The sequence below is a fragment of the Coturnix japonica genome, chromosome 3 (genome assembly GCF_001577835.2).
Source record: "Coturnix japonica isolate 7356 chromosome 3, Coturnix japonica 2.1, whole genome shotgun sequence".
NCBI classification, from domain to species: domain Eukaryota; kingdom Metazoa; phylum Chordata; class Aves; order Galliformes; family Phasianidae; genus Coturnix; species Coturnix japonica.
In genome coordinates this window covers 71,370,913-71,391,616 of record NC_029518.1, presented here as the reverse complement: position 1 = coordinate 71,391,616, position 20,704 = coordinate 71,370,913, and the positions used below count along the sequence as shown (strand labels likewise).

The 20,704-nt window shown below is 36.8% G+C and overlaps 1 protein-coding gene across 4 annotated transcripts in view; it reads right to left on the bottom strand.

Moving 5' to 3' along the window:
- Positions 1-20,704, bottom strand: part of IBTK (inhibitor of Bruton tyrosine kinase) — a 53,450-nt gene that overhangs the window by 2,291 nt on the left and 30,455 nt on the right. For 3 of the 4 annotated variants that reach the window (XM_015859006.2, XM_015859008.2, XM_015859007.2), the window contains 10 exons: positions 19,904-19,964; positions 18,996-19,123; positions 16,625-16,737; positions 15,922-16,070; positions 15,193-15,356; positions 13,659-13,751; positions 12,238-12,396; positions 7,807-7,959; positions 1,106-1,174; positions 876-1,008 (listed from right to left, as the gene is read on the bottom strand). In XM_015859006.2, coding sequence (XP_015714492.1) covers positions 876-1,008; positions 1,106-1,174; positions 7,807-7,959; positions 12,238-12,396; positions 13,659-13,751; positions 15,193-15,356; positions 15,922-16,070; positions 16,625-16,737; positions 18,996-19,123; positions 19,904-19,964 — 1,222 coding nt within the window. The remainder of the gene's footprint in view (positions 1-875; positions 1,009-1,105; positions 1,175-7,806; positions 7,960-12,237; positions 12,397-13,658; positions 13,752-15,192; positions 15,357-15,921; positions 16,071-16,624; positions 16,738-18,995; positions 19,124-19,903; positions 19,965-20,704) is intronic. The other variant, XM_015859009.2, reaches the window with a different exon arrangement.

Here is a 20,704-nt window from a genome sequence, read left to right as displayed (position 1 = left end):
AAGGCATCCAGCCTATCTGGGACATTAGCTGAGAAGAACCCCATCAGGTTCAAGAAAGGAAAATGTGAAGTCCTGCTCATGAGAAGAGTGAAATACAAACACATAAACCAGCCAAATGAATGGAAAGTAGGTTGGCAGAAAAGGATTTGGGGTCCTCGTAGGTAAGTTGACTATAAGCCACCAATGTGCTTCTGCATTAAAGAAGAGTCCTTCTATTAGGGACAGGACTTTCAGTAGATTGAGAGAGATGATTCTTCCCCTCAACTGGTGAGAAACATTTAGAGTTTTGGGCCCAGTTATAGAGTCCCCAGTAGTACGAGAGAGTGGGTTCAGTGAAAAGACACAGAAAGGATTAAAAGCCTGGAGTCTCTGATGTGCAAGGAGAAGCTAAGAGAGCTGCAGTTGCTTAGCAAGGAAAAGATTCAGGGAGATCTTAGCAATGTGTATTAACAGCTGATAAGAGAAAGTAAAGAAGATTGAGCTAGATGTCTCGGTGATGTCCAGCAACAGGACAAGAGGCAATGGACAGAGACTGAAATACAGAAAATTTCATTTCAACATGAGAATCTTTTTTCCACTGCTGGACACTGGAATAGGCCTTCCAGATAGGCCTCCATTAGACTAGACAGTTTACAGACTCTGACTGCAACTATTTTGTGATTCAGAAAATCTATTAGCCATGGATTCAATAGTCAATCAAATATAGATCTACCTTATCAAACTGCAACAAGATGTTATTATTAAATGACATTTAACACCATTTTACAAGTGACGCTAAGTATAATGATACATAATTAATGCCAAAAACTGTTTTCTGAAACAGCCAGTGGAAACTCCTGGTGCTAATACCCAGCTGCAGAAACTTAGCACTTTACCTGGATCAAAGCCAAGGGTTTTTCTCTGCTCCTAATAAGAGCAGCTTCTTGCTGGCGCTCTTCCTCTACAATAGATGCAAACATGACAGGTGCCACAGCGGAAGAGTTAACTGGTGATGTTGCTAACCAAGGACTGCAAAAAAGCATAAGACATTATGAGGCAACATTTAGAACAGTGACAGCACAACAGAGAGAAAACAAATTCTGGAATCTAAGTGAGTCAAACTTACTTATGGCTCTCCAGCTGAGGCGAATCCAAAACGTGGCCTTCCGGACCTGGGCTACTTCTAGCTGTGCATCTGGAAAAAGGTAAGAAAGGAGGGTGGAAGTCACTAACAAAGGACTTTCCTCAATCACAATTAAAAATTCAAAGTAGCTAGTTACAAATTTGTACTTTTTTCCCCAGAAGATAGACATTATAAAGTAAGACCAAGTTTGTCTTTAAACACGATATTGTGACATGAGGAAACACTGATACTCATTTCTGAATGCCAGAACTTACTGGATTTTCAGTTTGAGCTCTGGCATTTCCTAACATTTGAGCACTTGAACAAAAACACTTCAAAAAATAACACACACACACACTTAAACCTGTAAAATATTCAATCGAGTTATGCACTGACAGCACGCACTGTAGATCTGTTTGAAATTTGCATGGAAAGAACACGGCTTCAAGATAGAAAAATCTTGCATTTAAATCAAATAGTTCATGTAAAAAGAGCCAGTGCTACAAAAGCACAAGCAAAATATTTCCTCAAGTATAAGCCCAGAAAATATGGACTTCCAGGGTACGTCCTGCAACCACCTCATATTCATATGTGCATGTAACTAGAATTAACCGAATCGGAAAAAAATCCTGAAATAACAACAAAGAATTGCCATGAAGGAAGATGTTTTATTCCATTCTAAGATGTTAACCCGTCTACAAAAATAAGTCAAGTTAGGTATATTCTATGCCTTAAGACACAGTATATTTGACAAAATAATAGTACATCAATAAGAGAGACTTATTCTTGTTATTTAATCTCTCTCTTTGGCAACTTCTGCAATTTCCAGAACTCTAAAAAAGTTTTATAGCATACTATGAAATGCTAACTGACTTTTCTGAATTATTCTATGGCATTGCAAAAATTCTAATGGCATTGGTATTTCAATAAATCAGTCTCAATTTTCTTTATGGCTTTGGTAATCCTCTGTAAGTGGCCACAAACTCTTGGAAACAGGGAAACATCTACAGAAAGCTATCTAATAAGAGAATTCCAGTAACTACTAAGTTCTCTGCCTGGAATTTTTTCCCCACAACACAACTCCAAGGACAACAAGAACCATGATTCCTACTGCTAAGCAATAAAGGCAAGATCTCAAAAAACTTGAAAAGGAACATCCATTACCAGAAATGACATTTCAGTGAACCATGCCCAGCCTTATGTCACAAAACGTAATCTTGCCCACCCAACAGCCAACTACTCAAAGAGCAGAACAAACACAACCATTAACATTTGCCAAGGCATAACAGTGGACTTTCAAAATAGGCTCTATGCAGTGTCACTCCAATGAATCAAGCCCAGCAGATCCACCTTCTGCCAGCTCACACTGCTTCTCTGTTTCCACTGGAAAAGTACAATTCACATGAGTCAAGATGAGACTTCACCTCCATTTTAAGTAATGCTGATCATATCAGACACTAACAAGAAAGTCAGTGCAACAGTGCATAGGGAAGAAGTCAAGAAGGTATGAGGAATGTTGTGCAACTTGGTTCAATTCACAACAACCAATTTTGTCACCATATACCACAATGGATGAAGCTTATTTGGAAGACCTTTAATTTTCATCTCTTAGGTTCAAGGAAGATGAATCTAAATTACTATACATACAGACAAGAACAATTTCTCATTACAACTAAAGAAAGCTAAACATTATACCCATCTTCAAGAAGGACGTGGGAAACTGCAGACTGAGCAGTATCACCTCAATCCTTATAAAGGATGTTGAATTAATCCTTTTCTAAGTCATTTCTGGATGTAGCACTACTGGCAGATTTTGCCTGAACAACATAGCTACCTTCTACGATAGGATGACTGGCTCTGCAGACAGAGAGCAAAGAACGTCACTTCATTTGCCTTTTGCAAGCCAAGTCCTTATGCTCAGCCTGTACATACAGTGTATCCTTATAATCGGTCTAAAAAATGTGGACAAGGCATATGAAGTACAAGATAGATGGTTCTGGATGAACTGTATGAAACCCAACTGGAAACCAACTATTGGTGATGGTCCTCAAGGACTGATATAACATTTAATGTCTTCACCAATTATTTGGTGGTTGGATAGAGTGTACTCTCAGCAAGGCCACAAATAGATGGGGACAGGCCAGGGGCGCACATGCTGGATGCTGAGTTGCCATTCAGAAGGACCTCAATAAGCTGGAAAATGGAAAAACAAGGCAAATGTGAAGTCAAATATTTGAAAGAGAGTGTCCCCAGAAATTAGTACAGGACAGAGGATAACTACTTAGAAAGAAGCCTTGTAGGAAAGGACTGATGTAGTCTTGGTAGGCAGCAAGTCTAAGATGAATCAGTACATGCCCTTGCAGCAAAGGCTAAAAGCATACTAGTCTGTACTAGCAAAAGCACAGCCATACGGTCAAAAGAAATTATTCTTCCCTGCTGTGCTGTATTTATTAAACTACATACAGAGTATCACATTTGTATCCCTGAACAAAAGAAAGATGTTTGCATGATGGAAAACATCCTGTACAGGACCACCAAAATCAGGAACACGTGACAGAAAGAAGAGCTGAAAACAACTGTATGCTTGCAAAGAGAAGGTCTCATTGTTGACTCCAACTATATAACTGGAATTCTGAAAAAAGATGCAGCAAACATTTGCTTAGTGGCATATGAAATAAGAAGTAATAGACACAAACTGCTAAATGGGAAATCCCAGTTAGATATAGAAAGAAAATCTACTGTAAAGATGATCCTACCCTTGAATATGTTGTCTAGAAATGCTGAGGTATCTATACCCTTGGAAATATCACATATCAGTTGGGCCAGGCCTTGAAAAACATGATTAACCACAGCTATGTTGAGCAGGAGGCCAGCTGACAGCATCTAAATTATTCTATGATTTCAACAATGGGACCACTTTTGTCTGAAGACTAGCTAAATCAGCTTCCAGTTTTTATTTCAGATTATAAAGACTATAAGAGAATAAAAACAAACAAACAAACAAACAAAAAAAAAAAAGAACAAAAAACAGGAAAGAACCAGAAAAGAACAGACAACCTAAGAAGGCATCAGTTGCTGCTTGCTTGTTCATTTAAGTAAGAGCATGTCTGTACATCTTACTGAATGCCATTACTCTGATGTCATCTCTCTACTTCATCTCCTTCTCAGACTCTCCTTGCAATGCTCACCTTACTGCACGTATGACAATAACCTGCACCCCTCCAGCCATCTGAAAGATACTCTCTGCTCCTCACCCATAATCCAAAGAACTCACAGCACCACTAGAAACAAATCCAAACAGATTGTTTCATTTAACCTGTTTGAGTACAGATAAAAAGACTGCTTTTCATAGCAGGAAGGAAAAACAAAAACTATACACATGCAGACTTTCCCTAACTGCAGTGAACAGTTCCAGTGTCACAGCACACTCTAGTGTTCAATTAAAAGACAAGTTTAAGTACCTGTGTCATCTACCTCAATTTAAGTGATGCTTTAAAATGTAGGAAACACAGATATTTTGAAGCTGTTTGTACATATGTACATTTGTGCATCATGCTAGCAAGATACTTACACCAGATGCTAAATCAATTGCAGATATTTCAGCATGCTAGATTAATTCCTCAGCTGGCATCAAAATAAATAGGAGAAATGGAACAGAGGGGAAATGAGAAACAAAGATATACAGAAAAATGGAAAGAAAAAAAGAAGCCTAAAAACGCAGAACTTGGAAAGATGGAAGTCTAGAAAATTAAAGACTGATGCAGAGAAGTAAGTGCATGGAAACAACAGGCCAAGTATCATCAGTACTGAACTGGCCTGATTAACTCAGTTGGCTGAACTTGCCATGACTCCTGCCCAGACACTGTGATGTCCTAGCACTTAACTTCCTGATGTTTCTTGAGAATTTCTTCATTTGAAGCCATTTCAGGTCTACTGCCTCAAAGATCTAATAAATGCTCTAAGAAAAAGAACACAAACACTGGTCTCTTGCAGAATCTCTTGGGTTTTGCTGTGCCATTTGACTCATGTACTAGCTATTAGCTCAATATTAGCCATGCCAAAACCAGGCCATTCCCATGCAAAGCCAGAGAGATGTGTTTCCACTAAGACTCTTTACTGCTCCCTAGAGTAATGTAATAAAGACAATCTGGGCAGCCACAAAAAAAAGTCAAGTCACATCAGGCCTATGTTTTTAGCTTGAACTGTGAGCTACACACACACAGCTGTGCAGCGTAACTCCCAAGACTAAGTTGTCCCTGGAAACAATGTAGCCACATCCACTTGGCCCAGTTTTCGAGCTGATGAGCCTCTGGACCCAATCCAGTTCACATCTCCACATACATGACATTTTTCATCTGCAGAAACTGGAAGATGACAACGTATGGGAGCATGTTTACCCCTTCCAGTGTAAAAACATGAAGTTTCACATTTCATCCAAAAGAAGAAAAAAAAAAAGAAAGCTGACACAGTAGTTGTGCAAGTTTCTTCAGTGTCCCATCAGTAGGCCTGACATTCAGAGACAAGGATTCCTTATGCTTTACAAACATTCAGTTTCCTTTCCTTAAAAAGGAAGAGGAAAGGGTGCAGATAATGAATCTTTACTGAAACAGCTCTTGAAGTCTGCTGGCAAAAATCAGAGCTTGCTGTGACAGGAGCTGACAGTCAAAGAATAAAACTAGCTCAAAGTAGAAACCTTAATCCTTACTCCAGATGGATGAACCTCGATCCTTTATACCTAACAGAAAGAAATAAGCATCTTTAGAGACAATTCAAAACAATCTGAAATAGCTCTGGAAGTGCCCTTTTTTTCTGACTGATGATAGACAATCTAGCTTCCCGCTAGTTTAATATATCATTTTCAGGCAGCTAATGTATTATGCCTGGATTCAGCTCAAAGAATCCAGTTTAGAGCCCGCAGACAGGCCAGACTGAACAGACTAGACAGAGCAAAGCAAAAGGAAATTAAATGACTTTATGGAGATCAGAGACCACGTGACAAAACTATTAAGAGCATCCAGTGTATGTTCCCTTATCACCAGCTCACACTCTCTCTCTCATGTGATCAGAAGTTTTACTGCTTTGGTAGAAACTGAACTAGTAATACCTGTTATTTCTGCATGTTTGTGTAAGTGCTTCTCCACTTACCACAGCTGCCTCAGCTTTATTTCTCTTTCTGAAGGAAACTTCTGCCACACTTTCCAAATCCCTCTTCTCTCCTCTAACACCATCCCCCTCACATATTTCTTTATTTCTCCACTCATTTTTGCTCTTTAACTACCAATATGGCACATACTACTTCCTCTATAGAGTCAGCACTTTCTATACAATTGAGCAACCAACAGGGAGGCCCAGCAGAACTGACTTTTCCTTCTTGTACAGGCAATTTTTTGGAGTGGGACAGAACAGAGGTTCTTTAAAAAATAAAAAAGGATTGAGTTGTAATGTGTACCTGGGACCTCCGTGCACCAAAAGGCTCTGCAAACTCTTCTCCCTTTAGTCAAGTTGTTGGTGGCACAGTTAATTTGTAAGAAAGAGCTGTGAGAAGATGCAGTCGGACTGCCCCTCCTCACTGATTATAGCCCTGACTTCTAGATCTGAGCTCACCTGTCTCTCACCCTTACAAATGTATCTGTAGTTGCTGACTGTGGCCCATACTGGTCACCAGCAGAGAGCCTGCCATGCTCACCTCTGGCACAATGGGGGTGTACCCTGCCAGCCTTGCTGCCACCTGAATCCTCCAGTATGGCAGAGCAGCCAGACTTTGAGGTTTCTAGATGGCAGGTAGGAAAGTCAGTAAGGTTTTCAAACCATNTAAATGCCTTGTGTTTAAAATTCCTGATGATAAAGCAAAGAGATGCAGGTGGATGACAACTTGGTCATAATTACTTTCAGAAATTAGGCTGATATTTCTTTCCTCTCAGCTTAGATAGTAATACTAATCCCAAAACATAGATTTTATTGGAGAAAGCAGAATGCAGGGACAAAACAATTCAACCAAAGAACAATGTACATCTAATTATCATACAGGAATTTACATAGACATCAAAACAGGTCATTTTTGTCCTTAGAATTATAGTACCCAACTAATTATAATACACAAACATAAATGATACATCAATATTTCAGTAAGCCTTCTGGATTGTTTAGGTGCAATTTTTCATGGAATGAATCAGCTTGTAAAACAACTCAGATTAAGGACTGCTCTGTGTTTGAATAAATGGATTTTATTCACCCACTGGTTACAGAAAAATACTCTTAAGCAAAACTCTGTTTTATGCATGCCATATCTGAATCCTAGAAGATATTTTTCTATCTTCTGCAGAAATTAGATGTTTTCAATTTTTATACACACATATCTGTACATAGATACACAAGCATTTTGTTAGTAGACTGAAGTGTTTGTGTTCATGTGTGTGTATCTATATGCCCACATATACAAATACTTCTAACTATAAACATAATACTAGCAGTGGCATTATATTCCTTAAGTCTAATTCATTTCCTATTTATAATAGTATTCCATGCATAAAATCCTATTAATATTAAAACACTACTAGGAGAATACTTTAAGGATTTAAAAAGTAAAAAAAAAAAAAAAAAAAAGGCAATTTTATTCTTTCAAATTCCTGCAGAAATCTAAATAGGCTACTATGATTCTGGCATATGAATTGTTATTCACAGTTAGGAAAAGACTGCTCTCTTACCTTGTGGTGCTCTGGACTGGTGAATCCTCAGCTCCTTTATATCCAGCCCTCTTGACAGTAGTACCAGGTAAATTATTTGCACTCATATATTTTTCTTCCTCAGTTACAAGATCACGGAATGATTTCGGCAAAGCAGAATGCAATGAAGATGACCTTTTGAATAAATAAGTAATTAAAAACATACATATGTACATATAAATCCATTTTAGATGTCATCCCTTCAAATGTATCAATTTGGGTCAGAATGTGAAACACCAGATACACTTTAGACTTTGACAAAAATCAGCAGACACAGCTGCAGAGCAGAACCAAGACAGTGAATGAGTTACTCGCAGCTATTGGAGGCTCTAAACATCCCTTAAACCATAGTGAAATTCGCAAAACTGATATGATTAATTTTTTTTTTACTTGCTTAAGTATAATGTACACTGGTATTGAACAAGAGTTCAGTATCTCTCATAAACAGAATGAAAATACATCCATTTAGAATAATAAACAGTATGAACATTTTCTGATCCATAAACATTTATTTACAGAAATCAAGGTAGCTGCCCTCAGTTTCATTCTTCCCCATCAAGACTTTAGATTTAATTCCCCATAAATTTTCCTACATTTAACTTTACTAACCACAACAGCCCCACCTAATTTCAAAGGTCTATTTACAGTATGCCAAATACTAGAAATACATACTAGAATAACAGTTCTTGTCATGAACTCAGAAGGTAACAGATCGATTATAAACATTACTGCAGTAGAACAAGCTACTAATTGTGCAACTACCACAAGGAGAGGTACACTTGAAGTCAAAGATGCTCACACTATATCAATGCGATATAAAAATTGACAAGTATCAAGGGAATAAAATGTTACAACAAAAGTATCTGAATGCTATATATGGTATCTGAGTCATACACTAGAATACCCAGCATCAAGGGCTTTTTTTTGTTTGTTTTTCTTACTGCATGAGCTGCACCATAGTCATATAAAGTGGAATGGGAACCACTAGGTGGAACTTGGAGTCATTCCACGCATCCTCCATTACAACTATCAGCTGATTTACAAGAACCACAGAAAGCGTTTTACCAGAACTTCCCCAAGCTTATTTATACCAAGTAGGCAAATAGCTCTCTAGGGATCTGCCATCACATGAGCCTTGTGCTGCTAACAGTTTAAATACCCTATCTGTCTTCATGAAAATTCTGTACTGAAGTCAGACTCACCAGCGAACCAGAACCAAAACAAATGCACACCATCAACAACAAAAAAGCCAATAATGTGATTTTGGCATTCTTAACGACTCTGATCCTATCCAAAACAATGGGGATGGCATGAAATGGTTTAGCTTAAACTACTACAAATTTTCTTAACAGTAATAACTCTCAGTTTGCCTGACTCACTGTCACATACCTATTTAATATGTACCATTTAAATATAATTTAAACATTATCCACTAAAAAAAATGAAAGAGGAGGAAGTTTTTCTCATCTGTAACTGCAAAACATCCAAGTGTCAGGTTCCAAGACAGCTGCTGATGTTTCATAATAAGCTAAAATATCAACAAACTGAATACCTAAGCATAAAAAAAAACCCACGTCATATATATGAGTTCTCAATAAAGATTTCAAATTTATACTTCCATTCTTGAAAAACCACAGGTTCTCCCAAGTTTAAAAAACAAAACCAAAACACAACAAAAACAAAAGGCCTACCACTCAAGATCAAAATCTGGAGAACTAAGAAATTCAATACAAATACCTATCTTCTTCTACTTCATATTCTCCAAGTATTATTTTTTCTTGCTTGTCTTTTTTATTTATTGGGTTTTTTTTTCCTCCCTTATTTTCACCACCTTCACAGGAGGTAGCATAGCTCCAGACCACTTCCCAGCTATAAGACTGGAGGATGCTTTTGGTGGAAAAGTTGGGCATGGTGTACAATATACTGAGCATTAGTCAAACAAAAATGAGTCGGAAGGTCCCACACCCTTCTGGCAAGTGTTCTCACTGCACATCCAAGATGAATATCTTATTTAATTGGAATGCAAGCTCTATGGCTTTGACTGTATTGAACGCATGGAAACCTCCATGTATTGCCAGAAGCACTCTAACAGTCTTTTGTGAATTTACAGACTGGATCTTTGCAAATATGGTATTAGAGGAGTAACACTCTTCTATTTTAAATAGAAAAAGCTGCTTTGAACAACTGATGACTTGCCTTCTGAAGCTTAAAGTTTCTTCAACAAATGCTTTTTTACAGCAGCTAGGCATAATTTGAAATGTTTATTTACCTCTCACTAGCTCTTTTCTAAAACTTTGGAGCTACCAGCAGTTTCCAGATCAGCAGCCAGAACACTGCTAAGGAACATACAGAATCGTCCATGGTGACCACACAAGCAACAGCCTAGATTCCATCTTCCTGATGTATACGCCCATTGGCACTTCCACTTAAGACTGACTGTGTAACACAGTAGAGCCCAGCTACTTTCAAGAATGGTTCAATGAAAAGCTCAAGAAAACTATGTATTTTCTGGACTGACCTAAGTCTACTCAGAAAAACAACAACAACAACAAAATAATAATAATTAAAAAAAAAAAAATCAGTCAATATTTGCTTTTTAACTGTAAGGAAAAGTTTACAGGTATTTGGTAGCTTAAAAGTAAATAACACCCAATAGGTAAAGAATTAGCTAGAAGAGAATAGATCAATAATTTCAATAGTCAGTGCAGCCCAACGAGATGGAAATTATGCTCCATATTTTATCAGATTCTCTTACTATCTTATTTTCTATATTCAGAAGAAAATAATCTAGAGGCATTTATTGCACATGATTAAGTTGATCAGTACAAATACATCTAATGAGTCACATATCTTACACTATAAATTAGGACTCAAGGAACAAAAACATTTCTGAAGATATTCAGTTAACAAGATAAACTCCTCAAAATGTCTTCCAAAGCCTACCTCAGGTTTTGTAGTACCTAATAGTTGTGTATGAAGGAGAGAAGAGGAAGACAAACCCATAAAGTTACAATCCCACGTTATCTCACAGCCCCTTGCCTTGGCACCCAAAATAATCTGCCATAAAACAAAACATAAAGCTTTACAATATTTATGTAACAAAAATTGGAAGTGACTGATGACACTTAAGATGACTCATTGAAACTACCCTTGAAACACCTACAGCAGCAATCACTAACATCAGAGCAAGCCATGGCAAGGGATGTTTGGTGAAGTTCAGGCAAGAGTCACTAATTCAGATGAAAGGTCCCTGCTGTTATTGGATGCATGAGGAGAACAACTGACTCACACAGATCCCAGTCCACATAATTAACAGCCACACTGATCTCACACATCAGCATGGACGTCCCCAGAGCCACCCATCAGGTGGTGTACAAGTGGAGGACTTTCCTTCCATGCCAACCACTGATGGGCATAAAGTCAGTGGGTTTGTAACGACACGTGAATTGATATGAGCACGAGTGACCTGTGTACACTGTCACTGTAGATGTCAGGTTACACACTGCTTACTCATAATTATAACGTTAGTAATAAGATTAAAACCAGTAGCTAAAATTCTGCTGTAGCGACATACCCCTGTAAATGTAAGTTGGACGCTGGAAGTACACAGAGTATAATTTTCTTTTTAATAATCAGCTCATTATAAACAGATGCCTACAAAGACTTCTTGCCCCTGCTTTCATAAATCCTTGGTGGAATCCTAGCCATCATAGATATTTATTCTTCAAGTAAATAAATATATTAAATTCACATCTCTCATTGCTACTTGTACAGTTACACTTCTAAGATTTCATCCTGTACCAACTCAAATTGTGAAAAAGAAATCTTAAAATGAGGCAAGCTGCAATCTTTCACTGCTGCAAGCCCAGATTATAAATAACTGTTCTGTTTGATACAGTGGCATTTATTTAAACATTTTAATTGTGTGAAATATGCAGTAAAGTCATTTTAAACACATTACATTCCACAAGAATCCTTAACACTAGTATTTATCACTAACTTACTCTAACCATTTTAGCCCATTCCTCCAGGAAGGACTAACACTTTTTTTCCTTTTTGACAGAGAAAAGCAGCATTCCTAATGGTTATTAATAATCCCTTCCTTACTGTTTCAAAGCTTTGTTCAACCTTCTTTTTCTTTATATCACTTGAATACCACCTGCAGATACCACATCACACACAGACAAAAATCAGATGGGACAGTGCCTACTGACTCACCTGTAGCAGAACATTAAACAACTGCTAAGCTCTAATTACTGCATGTCCCCATCCCCAATGGACTTACTACCAAACAGACACAAACAGGGTTATTCTTTTTAATGAACAGGTCGTTTATTGAAGAAATTGCTTCTAAGAAATTATTTAAGGAAGAAATATCCAAAACTGAGAAGTGATTTTTAAAATGTAACATACCATGCATTTCCTAGCTTCGTGACTTTCGTAGGTGTGGGTGGTACGGTTATTAGTGGAGTAGGCTCTGTGGTGCTAGTTACAGACCCATTATCTTTTGCTGCCAGTGCAATCATTTTCCTTTGCTTCTGAGAAAGCTTAATTCCATGAGAAGTCATTCTGCTGTGAATTGATATTGCAAAGAGACATGTGAGATAAGTGTCCTATCAGATGATTTGCCTTTAACCTTGCACACTAAATGGAGAAATATTCCTTTCCTAGACCAAAATACTGTTTTAAGTGCAGTGACTATAGGCCAGGGGTGGGCTGGATGGCTGAGGAGCAAAAGGAGGATCAGAAAGAATCAAGCGACAGAAAGAAACCATAAGACTATCCCATACTGATTTCTACATATGAAAATATGCAGAGAAGGAAAAAAGTTTCTAAGAGAGGTCTACCATCAGATGAAGACTACTTTTTAGTTTTGTGACTTTTTTTTTCTTAAAGACCATTTGAAACTTGCTTCCTGAAGCCAAAAATATTCTTGCATAAAAATGCATAAAACAGAATATAGCCATTTTCTTTTCTATTTAGTGATTTGTATTTTAAGCTATTTGGATTCTTCATTCTCAGCTGTTTGGCTTACAGCTTCAAAATCTACACGGAGAACAAGCCTTTATAAGGAAAATAAAACAAACCAACCAAATTTTTTCTTCACAATTACCCTAAGCATTTCTTACTGACTAGATAACATATTTCTCTCTTATGAAATGCAGAAACTCATCAAAGCATTCCAAGGCTATTTTCCTGGCTTTCTTTTAAAAGAACATTACACTTTAAAGGTGCTGAAGTTATCCCCAGTGCTCTTTCATATGTCACCACTTAATAAGTATCTGCTTTAACTTACTGACTCCTAAGAACACCTATTTCTTTCATTGTATTTGAGAGGTACTTTTCAAAGCAAGAACCACCCTTGCTTCTGACTGAGCAAGAACTACGAATATCAATGTATCAGGTGCCAGGGGAGGTCAGAGAATACAAGACAAGAAATACACTTCAGGATTGAGTATACTGTGGTCCAGAAGTAATTTCTTAAGTGCTGTGGATGAGAAAGACTTAATTATTTTTGGTTGAAAATAATGCAGTTCAGAAAGCAGGCCAATTATTTAACACAATAATTTCTAATGTGCTAGATGTGCCTTTGCAGTAGTGACCAAAGAAGACTGCAGTAAAATAAAGGGATAAATTCTGAATCCCTCAATAAAAAGTTGAGTGAACAGAGTGAAAAGTGAACAACATCTTTTCTCCTGCTCCTTTTCAAGTATGAAATAGCAGAACCACTGAGTAAATTCATAATGGCCTGATCTCTCACACTTTTCTTTTATAGATTTTTGTTGGATTTTTTAGTTTGTTTATTTGTTTTTGTGGGTTTTTTTTTCACTAACCTTGAATTTGTCTTTGGCATAGTTCCACATTTCTGCATATTTTCTTCTATTTCCATGATAGTTCTTAGATCCATAGCAGGAGGGCTGACAGGGCTAAATGAAAAATCAGAAGTTACCTTCCAAGGCACTCATTTTCACTTACATTCCATACTACCAACCTTCTTTGAAATTCTCTATATCACACTTAAGATCGGTAATCATATATATAGTTTATGTCTGTTTCCTCCATTATGGCAAACCACAAATACAATGTTTCTGACAAAAAATTCATAAATATATACATATTCAAGAACATGCTATAAAATACTCTATATGCTATTAAAAAAACCTGAACTATGATTGCTTTTAAAAAAATCAGATGCCTAAATCCAGGATTCTTATTTAGCAGTCAACTGGTCATTTTAAGTATAAAAAGGCACTGCTCACAGCTATTTCACGAAGACTGAATTAGATCTTCCTTTGAAGAGCCTGTTTAACATTACTTCACATCGCAGTGAAATTTGGAAGCTCTCTCCAAACACCACCTACATTCTCAAACATTAGAAAACCATTTCTTTTTTGTAAATGATCTTCCTGAAACATCTGTAGAAATGAATGCAAATTAAATCCAGACATTTCTAAAATTTACGCAGAACTAGAAATTAAAACCTAGGTATTTGAAGACTCTTGTAAACAAAACTTTGTTACAACGAGATTCAAAGACAAACTCTGAAATCACACATACAAAGCACTTTGTACGCCTCTCCCTACAGAAAAACAACTGTCATAGACTAAGCAGTGAATTAATTACGTTTCAGTTATACTTCAACCAAACATACTATTTACCCTTAAAACACTATCTGCTGTCTGCCTTTTTTTTGGATATCAAGTGCTAGCAATACTAGAAAAAGCAAAGAAAACATATAAGGAAAATCCATAAAGGTACAGGGATATTACAACAAACGCCTACAGTTTTGTTTGTTCCTTCTCACTTGAATCTTCTAAGGAACATTGGGCAAGAATTCTAACAGATGAAGGTAGAACTTCTTTCAATCATGTCTAAATACCAAAGAGTCTCTGCACAAACTACGCTTGCACAAATATCTGGCAAGATAAAAGTCTCAATGGATTCTGCTGTCTAAACTATACATTTCAGAGTTTGGACTTCTAATTTCTATAGATTAGCTGTATTCACAAAGCAACAGAGAAGAAAACTCTGGAAAATTATCACGGTGTGATTCCTTAAGTCCTTAACCTCTTCTCTATTCAACTTTTACTAACAATGAGGCAAGACGAACCTTCAGTCTACTATGGTATTATTATTCCTCTTCCATATGCAGATACTGCTACAGATAAAAATTAATAGTCATTTATTTTATTAATGTATCAGTTAAAGCTTCACTGCTGATTTCTCACAGACCACTGTAGTCTAAAAGAGTGGCTTACAAATGTCGAAGCACGATAGTGGTTCCAACAGGATGTTACTAGCACTCACAATCATATGAGGAAGAAATACTGACAGTAAGCTAAGTAGGTACCACAATAGTTACTCCACCTGAAACTGCTTGCTACCCAATTGGGAGAAGTTGCAGAGCTGTTTTTGGTACTGGGAATGGACTGTGGAACAGACTGTGTCAATGCTGATGACCCCTTGTATGACTTCATCTCCTTGTTCTGTTGAGAGGCTTTTGTAACCAGACTGCATGCTTTATCTTTCATCTGGAAAAAAAAAAAAAAAAAGAAATAGAAATAAATAAAACACACAAAGCCAGAAAGCACACTATAAGTATTCTTACATTCTTCCCCACAAAAAAAGGAAGTCAACACTATAAGCCATAACTATAGCTACATATATATACATATATATAAAACATATATCTACGTGTAACTATATATACAACATTATAACACTATAACTTGGAATGGCATGCATAAGATAAAAGATCTTAAAAAAAATACCATAAAAACAGGCAAAATATTAGTGAATCTCTGCTCAGTTTTATTTGTATCTCTCTCTTTTTTTTTTTTTTTAATACATACTCCACTCTGAATGATCTAAGTCCAAATATGTATCTTGATAATAGAAAATTTACTCCAAGATGTTTCATTTCTAAAGCTGTGAGACAGGCAGAATTATTTCTAAATTATTTCTTTGTCTGTTATGCCAAAGTCTCTCAATTTTAAGCACAACAGCTTCTCAGAAACACTCCACAAATACAAGCTGTCTTTTGATGGATTAGATAAATGACCAAAAAAAATGTTGCTAGAAACAAAGAAATCCAACCTCAGTCCTCTCTGGATGAAAAACTTTTGTGAAGTCAGGGGACTGCAAGTCTCTGGGGCTACTCACTCCTGCGTAACTACCTTCAGAGTCAGATGTTAGGAGTTCTGGAAGCGATTCTACAGAGTTAGTTTTATCCAATTTTATGGAGCCTAGGAAATAAGAACAGAGTAAACCTAATATATCATCAAAGCAGGAGTAAGCAAAGCAAAAATTATTAACCACATATTTTATGTATAAAAGAACCAGATTACCTATCCCAGTATATTAGACAAGAATAACTTCAAGCAGACTTAAAAAATAAATAAATAAATGGTAAGATATTGATGCTTCTAGTTTCCTCTCTCTGTCTTGTTACATAAAGTCTCATGAAAAAAACAGACACTTTTCTGTTAAAAAGTCTTCCTCAGTATTTTCAACAGTGAGTAAACTATTTGATTTTCCAGATAAAGGTATGTGAGTAGAAATGTTACACCATGTGGGAAAGTGCCTCTTACAAAAAACATGCTTCTATAGAAAGCTGTGGGCACAAGTTTAAGGTGATAACCATTCTTTCAAAAAAAACCTCAAGTCTTCAGAATTCACTGTCCAAATTCAGCAGCAGACTTTGCAAGTTTTAATTACCAAAGTATAAAAATTGTACTGTACTGCAAATTAAACTGTATGTTCTGTTATTATAACTGCAAGGAACATCTTTCCCACTGACCTGTAGAGGCTGGACTCTGAATAATGTCTGAAAGATTATATCCACCAGAGCTGTCGGAGCGTTTCCGTGGCTTCTTTTTTGCTTTAGTTTTTGCCCTTTTGAAAAGAGCTTCCCTATTAAAATCAAGAACAGTACAACATGGACTAAAGCATCAAGAAAATCAAGTCTCAGAACTATCAATATCAAGCTTTTCAGCCAGCAGCTGTAGTTACACTTTAAATAGCAATAACTACTCCCACCAGCTGTCAATAGCTTGCTTGTTCCTTCTCTGACACTTCCCCGCTTACCTCAAATACTTATTAAATTATGGATGGTGGGGAGGGAGGGAATCAAGAGAAAAAGGAAAAAAAAACCCTCAGGTAGACTTTGTTTCTGATCTGTTCCATGGCACAAACACTTGTGCTAAGACAACAGAAGACGGCAGCTGCATAGACTGGCACCTCCACCTAGGTCAGATTAAACTTGCTACAAGTTCCAATATGTATCAGTCAGAAAGTGTCAGAAAAGTAACTCTTCCACAACCCCCCTCTCTCTTCCCCCATACAAACTGACAACAAAGTAACATTCCTGCTACAATATTAAGGTATAAGGTCATGTTACCAGAACTTAACTTGTTCCTACTTAGGATACAAGGAACAACTTGAACTAAAGAGTATCTTTATTTATTTCAGCACAACTACTAGAAATTCATAATTAAATTAATAACATCTCCAAATTCAATCCTACATCAATATTGTAACCATAAGTATATATATATGGCTTGAGTTCTAATACAAGACAGTCTCTCAGTTCTCTTGACCTACTATTTCTTCTCTAAACTTGTACTTTAGTACAACTTTATATTACTAAGCCATTATATCAAATGAACCTCTTCACAGTAATGCAGACTTTACAGTCAATTTGTCCAGTTACAAAGCTGTACTTAAAACAAACAAAAAACACTATAAATTTACTCATCAGAAAAGCAGCATGTTGTTAGCCTGACAAGTCTCTACAAACCGCAATGGTGTCACTTCCCAATCTTTAGATCAATGTTGTAAAAGAGGATAACGGAACACCAGAAAACCAAGGCCAAATTACCTGATCTACAGCTACTTGGATTACATTTTCTAACAGTTCCTAACCATAGGAAATTTGCTTTATTATTCTCCAGCCAGAAAGCATTCACTTCAAATTGACAGATAAAAAACTCACAATACAAAACTTGTTTCTCATGACATACTGATAAAATTAAGAAATGCAGATAAAAAGTATTTTTCAGACAGATCTATAGTACAGTAAAGACTGCTAGTTTATCTCTAAGTTTCTAATTCAAGGAAGTTCAATGAGCTTCATAGTTGGTTGAATAAATAGACAGGTTCAGCCATGTGATGCACAGCACCTATATATTTGCAATGCTCATTCTGCTACCTTTGATCACATTACTTAAACGAATAGTTCAGTTCATAACTGAAAGAGACCTATAAATATTCATTCCAACTGTCTGACTGCTTCAGGGCTTACCAAATGTTAAAGAACATTAACGATGGTATTATCCAAATGCCTCATGAAGACTGAGGAGCATGGGACATCAATTACCTCCCTAGGAAGCCTGTTTCAGTGCTTGATTACCCAGATGGTAAATTAATGTTTTCCAGTTCCCATTCTAACCCTCTTCTGGTGCAGCTTTGTGATGTTTCCATCCTGTTATTGGTTCCCATGAGCAGAGCCCAGAACTGTCTCCCTACTTCCTCTCCTCAGGGAACTGTAGAGAGCAGTGAGGCTGCTTTTCTTCTCTACATTGGACAACCCAGTGTCCTTAGCCTCTCCTCATAGCACATGCCAGCCCTTCTACCAGATCTGTTGCCTTCCTCTGGGTGTTTTCAAGAACATTCACACCCTTTGGTTGTTTTTATTGTTGGGTTGTTTGTTTTTTTTTTTATAGAGTCCAGAACCATGCACTTATTCAAGTTGAAGCTACGCCAAGACTAAATGGAGCAGGAGAATCACCTCTTCTGACTGGCTGACTGTGATGAATTTAATGTACCCTGAATTGCAGTTTGCTACCCTGGCAGCCAGGTGACACTGCCGGCTCATACTGAGGAGCTGCTGTCACCAGCACTCCTCCTAGGTCCCTTTGTGCGGAACCACTTCACCTAGTCTGTCTCTGTGCATCCAGCATTACTCCATTAGTAAGCTGGAGGGAATAAGAGGTGGGGAGGGGCTTTTCACTGCAATGTACAATACTTCAGGGAACTGAGAGGAGTCCTTGAAATCATAATTTATCCTATTTTCTAATAGGCCCCCCCAGAGGGGGCTAGGTACCATCCAAAGACAATTAAATACCACATATAGCTCACTCAGAAATGTTGATGAAAAAACAGATACTTACTGAGAATTCTGTTCTGTATTCATTTCTTCCCTTATAAAAACAAAGTTCTCTCCCTCTTCAGGCTCAAAACAACTTAAGTCAGGTCCATCTGGATATGGCGTAATTACTCTCCTGACCATAGCAGGAATCTGTAGTTGCAAAAGTTATTGCTCTTATATCATTTGCTAGCAAATACCTGATCTCTTGCACAAGGGTCAAAACGACAGTTACTTAAAACACTTTTACAGATTAAGTAATTATTTAAGCAGGTTATAAACTTCTGTTACATTTCTAAATAGGCTAAGGCTAATGGTGGTGACTATGTTGAAGAACAGTGGTTTGTAGTTGAGAACCTGCTCTATCAATTAGTGCTCTTGCATTCTTTGTGGCTGTTACAGTTTCCACAGAAAAAAAAACAGGAGGCATTAATTTCAGACTGACCTACATATGTTCCCAGCTGCTTATAACCCCTGACAGAAAATGCTTCAGGGTTACGCAAACTCACATTCTTTATTCTTTAACCATGTAACAGTATAATGTTTCTTGGTTTTCCCTTTGTGCATTGAATTTCAACTTTCACATTATTTTTCTCGTTGCTTTTAAGATTTCTTGAGAGCACTTCATTTTTCACTGGAAAGACACCTTTGCTTTCTTTTCCTTCTAAGTTTTCTTCCCCAGACAAAAACTGTTTATTAACAAGTACATTTAATGTATTAAATATGCAATTTAAGTACTCTAAAGAAGGATAGTATTGGCTAGTGAATAAGAACATATGAGCTTCATGGAAGTGGCTATAGCAGGAGCTAGTTTTTTTTTTTGAGTCAGATATTCTCCTGTCAGTCTGTCATCTAAAAACCCTGCAGGTATATACATCTTACTCACTTGATCTCATTTTAAACCTAACCTTCCACGGAGGTTGTATGACTCACCATTTTCCTGTAGTAAACAGAAAGATCCTTTACAACTTCATCACTTAAGATATCCAGAGTCCTAAAAATAAATAAAGAAAATATAAATCATGTTAATGAAAAATCCAAATGAATGTTCTACACAAATCTCACTTTGAGACATATATAGGCTCAGACATGGAAGAAAATGAACTCAAGCCATAAATGAATTAATGCATTCATTATAAGGCAGGATTAAAAATATACACTTTCCAAATAGTCCACTTTTACTTAATAATCAGTTGTAGAATTATCTTATCTATTCCTGCATACTTCCAAGTCTTCCTTACAGGTACCTAACACCTCAAGTCTACATAAATTTTTCTGTAAAAATCAGCCACAATATCCTTTGACACTTATGCAAAAAAATAATACAAGATTTTACTCAACTAGATTCTGCCTTGTCTGCATGAACAGATTTCCTTCCACAGTGCTATCATGGCTCATTTTCAGCTGTCTCAGGCCTATCAAATCAGGAGTCTTTCCACTTTCCACCTACTGAGGGTATTCTCGTTAAAATGGAGATGCAGATCTGTTTCTAACTAAGAATGTTTCATGTCCTTCCTGGGCTTAAAATCCAACAAATCTTAATTAAGAACAGCACTGAACACAATAAATTTTTATTCTCCTCTTCAAAATCAAAGCTTAAAACGTAAACAGATATGAAGATGAGAATAAGAAAATTGACACTATCAATAGATTCTTTTATCTGTGATACACATAGAAGATCTTTTTGACATGGATCTGAAGTGCTGGTATTCTGAACTGGTTAAGAAAGATCTC